Raw genomic sequence first — 15,221 nt, 5'->3', positions numbered from 1 at the left:
GTTTACTTTATTTTGGCGCACATTTGAAAAACTTTTTTTTTAACCATTTAAGAGACATACAAATTTAACATTACTTATCAACCAGGAGCCAGTAGCAGGGAGATTTTAAATTACCCACTTTGGCAACGGGCGCATGCGCAGAAGGTGGGATACCGTCCACGAGGGCCTTAAGTACGTAATTTCATCCACCCTCATGGATATGATCCATGAGCGAAGATGAAACTTTAACTTTTTAAACTTTTTTTTTTACTTTACATGATCACAGTTATCCATTGGATGGGCCATTAGTTGACATCTCCTGTCTCCTAACTACCTGAAGGTAGCCGGGATCCAGGAAATTTTAAATCTCCCGGGCGATTCGAGCTTCTGCATATGCGCTGCCAATTTTTCCTTGACGCGCATGCGCAGAAAATGGCAGAGGGTCTGTTCCAGCGAAGGACATCGCCGGGCATCGCAGAGGACCTGGCTGAGAAGTTTCAGTTCCCCCCCATGTATTGATCCGTGAGGGTAGCTGAAACTCCATTTTTTTTGCACTTATTATTTACTTTAATGCGATCGACTTTATCCATTGGATAGTGCCCATTGCATTGCCGGGGGCGACTGGGGGCTCCCCGTAGCCCGGGATGACAGCTCCAGGTTGTTGGCTGCCTCAGGTAACCGACAGCATCGAGCTGTCACGTCCAGAGTCCACAGGGCTCTAATCCTTAGAAAATACATGTTTTTACATCCTCTAGGATTGAAGCCCACTTAGGCAGGACGTAAAAAGGCAATGGGGTCGTCACTAAGTGGTAAAAGGATATTCCGGGACTTTTTTTTTCTGTTGATGACCGACAGGAACCCACCAGTCCGATCTCCACAAATTAGCTGACTTCTGCAGGGCCTATGTCACTTCAGTTAGCGCAGGAAGAAGAAAGTGCTGATCATAGTTCAGTGGCCCGGTTTGTATTCCATTGACCTCAATGGAAACTGCGCTGAAGTAACTACCTGGGCCTCTGCGCTATGGTCAGCACTTTCTGTTTCCAGTGCTGACCGCCATGACAGCAGCCATGGGAATCAGACAATCTAAAATTTAGAAAATGATTTTTTTTGTTTTAGAAGAATTGGAACAATTAAAAGCACAGCCCTAAAAAATAAAATGGAAAAACTTTTAAAATAGAGACCGTGGGACGGGAATATATAACCCATAGATCGCAGGTTTGCTCCTTTTATGTTACTTACAGCCACAGAAGATATCACTGGACATCTGTAGTATATCACATATGCGAGTTTCCAGGAGCCGAGCAAATATTATAGAAGAGAACATTTTTACAAATTTCTTATATCAAGACAAAAACAGTATCATGAAATGTCGCACATCGCACACCCCGAGCTTCACGGTGTAAGGCTGCTCACCGCAGGAGAGATATTGTCTCACGGTACGATGCCTCGTCTGGAAATGTCTTGTTAAAAACCGATGAAATCTCTCAGGGAAAATGGAAAAAAAAGCTTTTGAGTTCCAATTGATTAAATCCCATTCTGGTCTTACAGTCTAATTCCTAATAGCAGCTGCTGGATATTAGGGCGATGTCCCAATTTGTCTCAGCAGGCAAGGCTCCAGTGCACAGTCATTTACTTCAAGAATGACATAAAGTAAATATGCAAATACAATCGGTGCATGTGTTTTTCTGTTTTTTTTTAGTAATTTCACGGCATTGGACCGATTTACATTTCAAAAGAATGCTGGATTTTTGTTTTTTGATTCAAGAGCTCCTTCGGTTAATATAAACTGGCCTGAGAATATTGCTGCTGTAGCTAAAGGAGAGTGATTTTCTTAGCTGGTTTGTGTAGCAGCTATCTTGTCACCCTTGAAAACAGGTTGAAAATCAACTCATAGCAGATCGAAAATCATTTGATAGCAGGGGCCAAATCGTCTGCCTGCGGGGTGCCGAATCGTCTGCCTGCGGGGTGCCGAATCGTCTTCCTGCGGGGTGCCGAATCATCTGCCTGCGGGGTGCCGAATCGTCTGCCTGCGGGGTGCCGAATCATCTGCCAGCGGGGTACCAAATCATCTGACTTCAGGTGACAAATCATCTGACGGCAGGTGACAAATCATCTGACGGCAGGTGACAAATCATTTGACACCTGGTGACAAATCATCTGACAGCAGGTTCCAAATCACCTGATAGCAGGGGACAAATCTCCACGGGGGGCCAAATCATCTGCCAGCGGGGTACCAAATCATCTGACTTCAGGTGACAAATCATCTGATGGCAGGTAACAAATCATCAGATAGCAGTTGACAAATCATTTGACACCAGGTGACAAATCATCTGATAACAGGTTCCAAATCACCTGATAGCAGGGGACAAATCATCTTCATGGGGGGCCAAATCATCTGCCAGCAGGGTGCCAAATCATCTGCTAGCGGGGTGCCAAATCATCTGCCGGCAGGTGCCAAATCATCTGCCGGTAGGTGCCATCATCTGATAACAGGTTCCAAATTAACTGACAGTGAGCTTTAAGAAGACACTGTCCAAAAGCATAGCTAAGTTGTTGCCCCATATCTTCCTTTCCCTCTTTGAGCCTTCCCGTTTATCCAGCAGAGTTGAGAGGCAGCTCCTCAGGGGCGGGGGCTGACTTTATTTTATCCCATACTGTGTGGGATGTTTAACTTGGGTGCCATTGCGCCCTTAAGTTCAATTTTGAAAGAGCATCTTAAAGATCCCCTTGAGGCTCCTTTCCTGCTTCTAATTTTCCTTTAATATTCCTATAGAAGCATGTTACTGAGCATATCATTTTTGTATGTTTTGTATGCACAATAGTGAATAGCAGTAAAGGGGTTACCTGTCCATTGCCTGGAGTGATTTGCAGCTCAGGAATCATTAGACCCAGGATCCAACCCAGCAGATTGGAGGGAAGCCGATAATTGACTCAACATCTCCTCTCAGTTTTAAAAATGACTTTCACATTTTTTCACAATTTTTCCAGTTTCCTGCAAATCACTAAAGGCTCCCAACCTTAATGCAAAAATCGGCTCTGGAGAAGAACTACTAGTCACTGGCAAATTCGTATTTGGTAAGCGGAATAATGCAGGCGACGATATGGTTCAATGTTGCAGGGAAAACTACCTAGCAATCATGAACACATGGTTTGAGCAGCCAAAATGCAGTTTGTACACATGGACGGCCCCAAATGGCGTGCTCAGAAACCAAATTGACTACTTCCTATGTAAACTGCGTTGGAAAAGCTCAATTCTGGCCGTGAAAACTCTCCCGTGTGCAGATTGCGGCTCCTAGTTGCAAAAATCAAGCTCAGATTCAGCAACATCAAAAAGTCACCAGCATTTCAATTTCACGATACTCACTCGAAGTGAATAACCGATTTGAAGTGCTTAACAACACTGGAAAAGACCCTGACAAATTATGGGAGGAAATCAAGTCCATCAAGCGGAATACAGCTGAACAAATCACCCTTTTCAAAAAAATCAGCTAAATGACTGCGATCAGATGAATCCATCAGAATCGCCAACAAGCGCCGAACAGCTAAAGCAGTGGGCACCATCGTGGAATTCAGACAGCTAAATGCAGAATTTCAAAGAAAAGTCAGACGAGACAAGGAGTGCTACTAGAACGACCAATGTGTGAAACTGGAAGAAGCAAATCAGCAAGGCATGTGAAGCAGACCCAGGTCCCGTTTGTACCACGCAAGGCAGCAACTATTAAAGACCAGGATGGCAACTTATTACAAGAAGAATATCAAATCAAGCGTAGGTGACGAGAATATACAGCAGAGCTGTATGCGAGCAATCAGACAGACAACCTGTTGAATCACGTACATCACGTAGAACAAGAACCAGGCATTTTGGAAGAAGTCACATGGGCCCTGAAAAAACTACCAAACAATAAAGCTCCAGGCGTTGATCACATACCAGCCGAACTGCTCAAACCAGTGTCAGTCAAGATCCTAACCGTCTTATGTCCAAGGATCTGAAGCTCCAAATCGTGTCCAAAAGACTGGACAAGATCTGTCTTCGCCACATTAAAAAAAAGGTGGTGCTCAAGAATGTTCCAATTACCGCATCATCACCCTCATACCTCACACGAGCAAAGTTCTTTTAAAGATCATACAAAAATGCATTGTGACAATTGTTGAACGGGAAATGCCTGACGTTCAAACTGGCTTCCGCAAAGGTCATGGCACCAGAGACCAAATCACGAACCTGTGCTGGATCGTGAAGAAGATCCGGGAGTATCAGAAGGACGTGTACATGTGTTTCATCGCCTACAGCAAGGCATTTGACTGTGTGGAACATGACAAGCTTTGGAAGTGTCTGAAGCAAATGGGCGTCCCAGAACATATTGAACAGCTTATAAGGTCGCTTCACAACAACCAAGAAGCAACACTCAGGACGGTTTATGGGAACACGGATTGGTTCGGAATCAAGAAAGGCGTCAGAGTCAAAATCAGTGGCAGAAATGTCAACAACCTCCGATATTCAGATGACACCACCCTGCTTGTGGAAAGTGAAAGGGACCTGGAATACCTTATCCAACGAGTGCAAAAGGAAAGCAAACGCATGGGACTGTACCTCAACAGCAAGAAAACGGAAGTCATGACCGCGGTAGGCAACGGTACAGTGAACATAAACATCAACAACGAAGAAGTCGAGTCGGTCCAAGATTTCATCTTTCTTGGATCCAAAATCGATTACAATGGGCAATCTGGACCTGAGATCAAGAGACGGATTACACTTGGTGGGATCGCAATGCAAGGAATGGAAAAGATCTGGTAAAGCAAGGGTATTAGCATTGCAACAAAAACCAGTCAATGCAATCATCTTTTCCATAACGACGTATGGCTATGAAAGTTGGACGCTCAGAAAAACAGACTGAAGGAAAATTGATGTGTTTGAACTCTGGTGCTGGAGGAGAATGCTACAGAAACCTTGGACCGCCATGACAACGAACAAGATAGTGTTAGATCACGTCAAACCGAAAATATCACTAGAGGGCAAAATCAGCAAACAGTGGCTCACGTTTTTTTGACACGTAATGCGCGCAAACTCACTGGAAACAGAACTGATGATTGGCAAGTTCGATGGAAAGAGAAGATCAGGACGACAAAGAGCAAGATTGCTAGATACAATCAAGGCCACCACGAACATGTCAACCACCGAACTGAAAGAAGAGGTGAAAGACAGGAATGCGTAGAGAACATTGATCTATGGGGCGACTACGGTCGGATGCGACTGAACGGCTAACCATCATCATCAACCTCCTTGTTGTGTCTTCTTAAAAATCTAGGAGGAATATAATTTCTCTTAAGGTCATCTTACATAGTTCTGTATTTACAAGTCCGGCTCCAATAAAATACAGTCACTTTGCCATCTTGCACCCTCATGCAATATTAACAGGAAGTTGCGTCATGGGATATTATTGGGTGCGCCCTCACACTGCGGAGCTGCTTTTGCTGTCTGTTAGCTGACCTAGAAGAGAATTTCTTTCCCTGACTAATAACATAGCAGATCTGCAAGGTGAAAAAATATTTTTCATTCCTTTACCCTGCAGTCTCTATTAAGTCAGTAAACCGCTGCTAACCGCAGTGTTCCCGCCATGTTACTGGCATCACAGAATCAGGCACAGTAACTCTACAATGAGTGGAGTCCATTAAAGAGATCCTCATATCTCAGCTTCCTGGGAACTTATAAGTGTTATACTGTCTCAAAGATCTACCCGGCAGAACTGCTCTAACCAGACTAACTGTAGTGTTACAAAACATACCGGGGAAAATCTATCTATCTATCTATCTATCTATCTATCTATCTCTCTAACTATCTTATATCTATCCATCTATCTCATATCTATCTATCTATCTATCTATCTAACTATCTTATATCTATCCATCCATCTATCTCATATCTATCTCTCTAACTATCTTATATCTATCTATCTATCTATCTATCTATCTCTCTAACTATCTTATATCTATCCATCTATCTCATATCTATCTATCTCTCTAACTATCTTATATCTATCCATCCATCTATCTCTCTAACTATCTTATATCTATCTATCTATCTATCTATCTATCTATCTATCTATCTATCTATCTATCTATCTCCTATCTATCTCTCTAACTATCTATCCATCTATCTCATATCTATCTATCTATCTCATATCTATCTCTCTAACTATCTTATATCTATCTATCTATCTATCTATCTATCTCATATCTATCTATCTATGTATCTATCTATCATCTATCTATCTATCTATCTCATATCTATCTATCTCTCTAACTATCTTATATCTATCTATCCATCTATCTCATATCTATCTCTCAAACTATCTTATATCTATCTATCTATCTATCTTATATCTATCTATCTCTCTAACTATCTTATATCTATCTATCCATCTCTCTATCTATCCATCTATCTATCTATCTCTCTAACTATCTTATATCTATCTATCTCATATCTATCTATCTATCTATCTCATATCTATCTATCTCTCGAACTATCTTATATCTATCTATTTATCTATCTTATATCCATCTATCTCTCTAACTATCTTATATCTATCTATTTATCTATCTTATATCCATCTATCTCTCTAACTATCTTATATCTATCTGTCTATCTCATATCTATCTATCTATCTATCTATCTATCTATCTCATATCTATCTCTCTAACTATCTTATATCTATCTATCTCTCTAACTATCTTATATCTATCCATCTATATATGTCTCTAACTATCTTCTATCTATCTATTTAAGTATCTCATATCTATAAGGTCCCATATCTATAAGGTCTCATATCTATTGGTCTTATATCTGTCTATAGATAGATATGAGACCGATAGATATAAGATAGGTAGAAGAGATAGATATAAAATAAAGAAATATGAGATAGATATAGATAAAGATATGAGAGAGAGATATACATGAGATAGAGAGATGGATATAAGGCCTCACACCCACTGACGTTTTCTTTCTCTTGCGCTGTGAGAGCAAGTGAAAACACTAGCCTCGCAGCGCAAGCAAAACACTGAGATACCGCCAGTGTTTTCAATGGGGCAAGCGGCAGCAGCGCTAGCCCTATTGAAAACATAGGGAGAATACCGCGGACTTCTGCCACAGCTGTGACAGCTGTGGCAGGAGTATCCTTCATCCCCATGAATGAATAGCTAAGCGCTGACTGTAATTGGCTGAGCGCTCAGCCAATCAGCACAGCCCTTTCAGGAGGCAGGGATTTTTAAATCCCCGGCTGCTGAAAGTGCTGGACAGCAGTTTTTTTAACCAGCTAATGATGATTTTTCAGGGAAGGGCTTATATTTCAAGCCCTTCCCCGAAAATCATGCTGTGGGGGTTGCCACAAACCACTGCTTTCAATGAGGTTGGCAGCAGCGCTGACCCCATTGAAAGCAATGGGATAGCATGCTGGAATTCTGCCACAGCTGTGACAGCTGTGGCAGAAGTCCGCGGTATTCTCCCTATGTTTTCAATGGGGCTAGCGCTGCTGCCGCTTGGCCCCATTAAAAACACTGGCGATATTCCAGCGTTTTTCTTTCGCTGCAAGGCGAGTGCTTTCACTTGCTCTCGCAGCGCAAGAGAGAAAAAAAAAACCCAAGGGGGTGTCCGCCCTTATATCTATCTCTCTATCTCATGCATATGTCTCTCTCATATCTTTATCTATATCTATCTCATATCTCTTTATTTTATATCTATCTCTTCTACCTATCTTATATCTATCAGTCTCATATCTATCTATCTATCTATCTATCTATCTATCTATCTATCTATCTATCTATCTATCTATCTATCTATCTATCTATCTATCTATCTATCTGTGTATCTGTCTCTATCATGCTGTGTTCTGCACTCAGTGTCTGGAGGTAATGATTCAGCCGCCTTCCTTGGAATGATCCTATGAATTATTATGTGTAAAGGTTACTTCTGTCAGTCAGCGGCAGCAATGTGGGCCAAGCCTGCAGGAGATAAGGAGTAGGAGGCGGCTGCTTGATCCGTGCAGCTGTAGGTAGACGTGTATTCTATATCTGCTCTGTACACACTCTGTTACTATTACACAATGGCACAAAAATAAAATGACGGAACGGTGAATTGTCCATTTTGCCTGGTTTGCTATACATATCAGGACTCGGACAAAATGTATTTAGACTCCGGTGATGGAACTTTCCTGGCAGAAAACACGATTGAAATGGACATATTGTGTAATGAGGATGGGTCCTATAGATTTCCATGGCAACGGTGATTGTGAAGGAAACGGTGGAAAGGTAGAGGCACCTAAAGGGAGCGGGCTCCATTGTGTATACATAAAGCCTGACCTTTCCTACACAATGACGCCGATCTCCAGGGCGCTCGCTATGACGTACGCTTCACTCATCACAAATGTCTTTTCATGCCTCAAATTACCGAATGCTGCTCAAATGACGGATTGAAATATTCTATTCATTACATTGGATGAGTTCCTGGCTTGAAAATTAATACGACTGAAGGCTGTAATGACGCTGCCAAGTGGTTATAATGTAGGACAGTATGAAAGCCCAACTCTGGCCTGAGCTGCTCTAAGGGCCCTTTTACATGGATTTTGCTGGATTGTGAGGATCTGAACAATAATTGCTTGGTATAAACACTGACCGCGACTGAACGATGAAGGATAATTCGTTAGCTTGTCATTTGTCATTCAGTTTAGGCAGGCATAAGAACCGAATGATGATCTGCCTATGTAAACAGGCAGTCATTCATTTATGAACAGAGCAGATATACTTGCCAACATCACAAATGGGTCAGGTTTTATACTAATTTCCACTAAGAAGCACCAATTTCGTCCTGTACCTAGAGGATGAGGATAGAGCTGAACATTTCCCGTGGTTTGGGATTTACATATGGGTAAATATGGAGAGAAGCGCTTCTGGTAGCAAAAAACCCAAAACACTATAGTATATATTAGGGAATTTTTCATGATACCATTTCTTAATACACGCTGAATGGCCCTTTTATTATAGCCCCCTGGCTCCACACGATTGGTGCTTCCCTGTATGGAAATTAGATCCATGACTCTGGAGTACAGCATAAACTCACACAACAAATGTTAGATGGGAAAATCAGTTCAAAGTGCCTTCCACATGGATGAGCAGCCCAGAGAACGGCACAAAAAAATTTCCAGACTGTAATGCTGCCGCTTGTGTTCTTCCATGTTTCTCACCTGACACACCAACATCTGTCCGTTCAATAAAGCAGAGAACGTGACTCATCGGAGAAGGCAGCCCTTTGCCAATCAGCAGTGGTCCAATCCAATACTGCTGTGCAAATTGAAGCATTTTCTTCCAATGCACCTTTGTTAGTATAACCATCCATCTGCTTCAGAGCTCCATACACAGTAGGTCTCACTGAAATGTTGTTTTAGACACACATTGTCAGGACTCGAACCTGGGAACTCCTGTGCTTTGGATAGTGTGTCTCCCCAGTAGGGTATTCAGCTTGCTGGACATGCTCCCCCACTGAACCTAGCTTTGTTCCATGCTCCTGTTAAACTAGTTCCTGCCTCCTTGTCCTGGCCCTGGCTTGCTTCTAATCAGGCTCATTATAAAAGTTTGACCCTGCCACTGCAACAGCTCATGATGATTGTGCTCTACAGCCATGATCTATCTCCTTTCCTCCTTCTCCACTACAAGCGACCTGAGACTTCCTGATAACGACTCCTGGCTTTCCTTCCAGCAACGCTACCCAACTCTTACATCTGTACCGCCACCTGAGACTTCCTGATAACGACTCCTAGCTTTCCTCCCAGCAACACTACCCACCTCCTCTATCTATACCTCGACCTGAGACTCCCTGATAATGACTCCTGGCTTTCCTCCTGACAACGCTACCCACCTCCTCCATCTGGCTATCCTGACTACTCTCTAGTGTCCTGTACGGCTACTACACCCGTGGCTCCTATCCAGTGTTGGAAGACGCTACACACGTTTGGTAGCCCTTTTGTTCAGTTTCATGGTGAGCTGCTCCACTGTAGTGTATCGGTCGGCCCTCATGCTCCTTTGTTGCAGACATTCACCTCTCACATCAGCGGCACGTGGTGCCCTGCTGTTTCCACCTCCGTTATTCCCAATGGTACCATTTGTCCTTTCACCACAGCAGCATGCGAACAATTCACAAACTGCTCTATTGAGAAATACTCCCACCCTTGGCCCGAGAGCCAATCATCCGTTTTTGCAACTTTTACCATAATGACAGTGATATGTGAGCAGACAGCTTATCACACACATTATATACCTACCAAGCTAGACCACCACACGTCACTTCCTTCTTGGGCTGCACACTGCCGGCATCGGAAGTAGGAGGTGGTCATAATAATGTGATTTGACTGTGCAGAAAACAGACAGGAGAGAAGAGGGGTGTAATTGCAGTATCTCTTCCTCCGATTGTTTGGCTGTGAGACTACATGCTGCGAGAGGGTAAGGGGGAGACATAGAAGTCTATGGACCCATATTGTACCTCCGTATGCCTCCTGGCATGTTCCATCAAATGCTGTATTATGAAGAAGTTCTTGAGGAAAGTATCAGTGTTGTACACAGGCACCATATGGCGGGGCACAGAGTACATATGGGCTTGGCCGTACACACTTTCTACATGTGACTTTAATGCAGTAACAAAATCGGAAAACTCCTTTATTGTGTCTCCAGAGCGGATCTCCAGTGTAATGCTCTAGCAGGATCTGATTATGAATTTATACATGATCTTCTGCCGCACTCAGCGCCATCATGTATATTGCAGGAGACCCTGATATGCCCACTCTGCTAATCCTCAGCACTATCTATGGTGCGGGGAAGCGCACAGCACCCTTGCTTGCCCATACTAGACGACAGTTCTGCAAAGACTGATGACAATTGGGAAGTGCTATGAACATCGCAGGGAAATCTGCTGGTATTGAGAAATATGAAAGAACAATGGGACAGATTAAAGTGATGTCTGCCATGTTTCTGAATAGCTTGCGCCATATTTCTACATACTTGCTCTACCGCCAAGAGGTCGTGGAAGCAAATCTAGTTAGAAGTCTCAAACATACGACATATTACACCATTTTTATAAATTCATTGTAGCATATGCCAAAATTAAATATTTTTGGCGTCATTGATAAACATATTCTAGTGGGTCTGATTGATAAAGACGGGGGCAAACTGGTGGAGTGTAGTTGGACCCTTTTTTATTTTCATTTTCAGTAGTTTTTTTTTTCCAAATCATGGCTTTTTTATTTAGCCATCGCCGTAGCTGTCTGAGGACTTGTTTTTTGCAGGATGAGCTGTATTTTTCAAGGGTACTATGTAATGTACCATGCAATGTGCTGAAAAACTTTAGGAAATTCTTAGTAGAGTGAAATGGAAAACAATGCAACGCTGCCATCCTTGGGGGGCTTGTTTCTACGACGTACACACTGCGGCAAAAATGACATGATAACGTTATACTGTGGGTCTGTACGATTACGATGATATCAAATTTAGGTATTTTTTGCTGTTATATATTTCAAAAATTACATTTCTTTAGAAAAAAATTATTTTCTGCCACCATCATCAGACAGCCATAACTTTTTTAGTCTTCCGTATACATAGTTGTGTGGGGGCTTCTTTTTTGAGAAACGTCCTGCAATTTCTATTGGTACCATTTTAGAGTACGTATGACTTTTTGATCACTTTTTATTACATTTATTCTTAGAGACATAGTGACCAAAAAAAAAAAAGCACAATGCTGTTGTGTATCAGATAGATGGATAGACAGACAGACAATTTGCAATGGCAACGCTGGGGGCTTTCAGAAGGCCCCCGGCTGCCATGGCAACTGAACGGCCATTTGGGACCCCCAAAATTTGATCAGGGCATTTAAAACCTGCTGCCACAATTGCTGCTGACATTTAAGGGTCGACAGCTGCGATCAGCCTGAGCACTAAGTAATCGCGGCTATTGTGGGCAGGTGTCAGTTGTTAAAGACAGCTGACACCATCTTGCCTGGAGCAGAATCGTCTCCCGATCCCGCTCCATACAAACTCCCAGGGTGTAACTGTAAGTCTTTGCGCATTAAGGGGTTAAAGAGACATTGGGGCACATTCATTAAAACCATTGCTTCAAATTCCAGTCTTACTAATCAGTGTGCTGGAGTAAGATGCTTGTAAATTATTAAAGTGCTTGTACCAAGAATGACTTTTATCAACTGACCCCCACTGATCCCGAGAACAGGGCTCCCATATCCCCCTCTTCTTGTTACTGCAGGCTTGCTGCACCCTCCCTCTATAATGAGGAGGAGACTAAATGGAGTGGCGGGCACAGGCACAGTGTTGCTCCATTCTTTTTAGTGGGGTTGATGGTAATAGCCAACTAGAAGCGTTTAGCGATCAACAGCAATCCCATTGAAGATGAATGGAGTGGCATCATATATGTGCAACCTCCTCCTCAGTGTGCGGGGGAGCAGTGAGTCTGCTGTGAGGAAGAGGAGATATAGGAACCCCATTCAAGGGATCTTAGCAGTGAAACCCCCACCTATTAGACTTCTATCACCTATCCTAGCCTATGTGCCTCCTAAAGGGTTTGTACCAATTTGGTGCATATCTGGCTAAAAGAAAGCGGTCATGTTTTTCTCATCCTTGACAACCCTTTTATTCCTACTTGTTCAGTTCTTTAAAAGGCACTTGTCACCACCTATGAACACCATAAACTAAGTTATGTTTCTCATAGGGCAGGTCCCAAGGAGTCTGAGGTGTACTTTTTATACTTACCAGGCTCTCCGTTCTCACACTGTCGCCCCAAAGTTGGCCTCGGACAGTGCAGCAGACTCATCTCTGCAGGCTGTGTGCTCGCTTTCCCAAAGAGAACAACGGAAGTGTACATGCACAGCTTACAGTGGTGAGTCCGCTGCACTGTCCATGTGATGACGGGTGCAGGAATGGGAAAACGGATAAGTATAAGTACTTCTCCACACTTCTTGGGACGATGAACACCATAACTTAGTTTTTGGTGTTCATAGGTGGTGACAGGTTCCCTTTAAAAGCAAGTGGCACATTATTAAGACACAAGACAGATTATGCAAGAAAGGAAGTCCTTAGAGTTGTCTCCCCTTTCCAATGGGCAGTATGAACTTTTTATCATACTCCTCACAGCCAAGGGGTCCAAAATGGTAGGGAACAACTGGAAGGGACATGTCCAAGTTTCATACCACAATTATCTTCTACATGGAATTGGAGGAAAAGGTTTACAAGAGCTGGAACCCCTGTCCCAAAATGGGGAGCGGGAGAATTGAACTAAAAAATATGGGGACACACCCTCATTTTAACTCCTTTTAAACTACCCACAATTCTATGGATTTGTAGAACATTTCTGTAGGATTGTACTTATATCTGTGTTTTTGTTCTTATAGGTAATCAACCTTCCCCTTTGAGCTCGGTAGAAGGCTTCAACATGGTGAAAAAGAGATGGGAATTTTTGCCCTCAATGCCTACAGGAAGATGTTCATGCTCAAGCATTCAGTCTAACAACATGCTTTTCGTCATCGGAGGGGTAGCACAGGGACCCAGCAGTGCTGTGGAAGCTCTATGTGTCTTGGAGGACATATAAGAAGCACCTTAATAATACAAAAAACTCAACCAACAATGTTGGTAGTGGAAAGTGCCTGATCCTCTCTTGTCTTGTAGATTGGAGACCTAAAGTGATCGATTATTTGATATTCTTCAGTCGAAGATGGTTTAATGGACAGAAGATGGGGAAGACCAAGGAGAATTATCTCTTGATGATCCCGGGACATTATCACTCTTGGTCACAGCTTTATAAGACCAAGTAAAGATTAATCTGAGTAGCAGAGTTCAGTAAGACCAACTGAGTAGTATTCTAGGAGTATAGTAGAAAATTGTATCCAAACTTGACTTACATATGGATGATGACGATACAAAAAGATGAAGTAGACCAAAAAACAAGGTAGTAGAAAGTAATATTTACTAGTATGATTGACAATCCTACTTGTAATAATTTAAACCTGTCCATTGTCGTTAAGTTTGAATGTGATTAAAAGCCAAGCGGGATTCTTACTGTATGTTTTGGGCAACATGTGACACTTTATAAGGGATTTATTTTTTATGAAGACGTTTTTGTTCTCTGTTTTCAACACGCAGTTGTCTTAAAAAATATTCAGTGTATGCATAAACTGTATGATAAAAAAGTTGCAGCAAATGACCAATTGGTGTCCCGTTATTTCATTTTGGGGGCTTGATGGACTGGAGGTACAAGGTGGAGTTTTTGCTTGTTTTGTTAACTTTGTAAACAATTCACATTTTAACTCTACATCAAAAAGTAGAAGAAATTTACAAGTACGAGGGGGTGCTGATAAGTATTGAGCCTTATCCAGAAAAAAATTGAGCTAGGAAGCTGTAAATTGCAGGGTTTACTTGTCTATTTGTCTTTATTCAATGATGCAAAAATCAACTATCTATGATTTTACTTAACTTGTTTTTTCCGGTCCAAAGTGAACATGGCGGCATCTCTAAACATGTTCAGTGTGGAAGAACATAGGACCATAATCAAGTTCCTGTTTCTCCAATGGAAAGGTGCAAAGCAGATCCATGATGAAAGGTCACAAACTTTGGGTGACAGTGGCCCTTAATATGCAATAGTTAAACGTTGGGTTGTAAATTTTAAAACTGGCCATTTTGGTGTTGAAAGTGAAAACTTGTAAACTCGTTATAAAAAAAAATCAATCACCTAGAAGGAGTTGTCAAAATTGAAATAAACTTTCTCCGTGTGATTGTAACATTGATATAAGTAAGAGATTACAATATCAGAGCAAAAGGATCATTTATTGCAGAAAACTGACCCCCTGAAGAAAGGCTCTAGTACCCTGTTGTACCGCCTATAGCTGGTATGTGATACGGGCGGGCATTGAGGCTCTAGTGCCCTGCTGTACAGCCTCTACCTTGGATACAAGATGTGATACGGGCTGGCATGTAGGATCTAGTACCCTGTTGAGCCACCTGTAGCTGGTATGTGATGTGGGCGGGCATGGATGCTCTAGTACCCTGTTGGGCTGCCTCTAGCTTGGATACAAGATGTAATAAGGGCGGGCATGGAGGTATACAGATTCAGTATGGTTTCCTGCCACATATTGCTCCACATTTGCTGTAACTGAGCCTCTAGATCATGCAAACGCATAGGCTGTTGACGTTGGCGTCCCAAATGGTCAC

General features: G+C 42.4%; 1 protein-coding gene across 1 annotated transcript in view; it reads left to right on the top strand.

Annotated features, from left to right (window-relative positions):
• Window positions 1-14,224, top strand: part of KLHDC8B (kelch domain containing 8B) — a 123,645-nt gene extending 109,421 nt beyond the window's left edge. The window contains exon 6 of the mRNA XM_066596763.1: window positions 13,409-14,224. Coding sequence (XP_066452860.1) covers window positions 13,409-13,605 — 197 coding nt within the window. The 3' untranslated portion in view covers window positions 13,606-14,224. The remainder of the gene's footprint in view (window positions 1-13,408) is intronic.
• Window positions 14,225-15,221: the final 997 nt, after the last annotated feature.

This window comes from Eleutherodactylus coqui, chromosome 3 (genome assembly GCF_035609145.1).
Source record: "Eleutherodactylus coqui strain aEleCoq1 chromosome 3, aEleCoq1.hap1, whole genome shotgun sequence".
Classification (NCBI taxonomy): domain Eukaryota; kingdom Metazoa; phylum Chordata; class Amphibia; order Anura; family Eleutherodactylidae; genus Eleutherodactylus; species Eleutherodactylus coqui.
The sequence above is the reverse complement of the archived record's forward strand: the minus strand, read 5'-3'. Positions and strand labels throughout refer to the sequence as shown.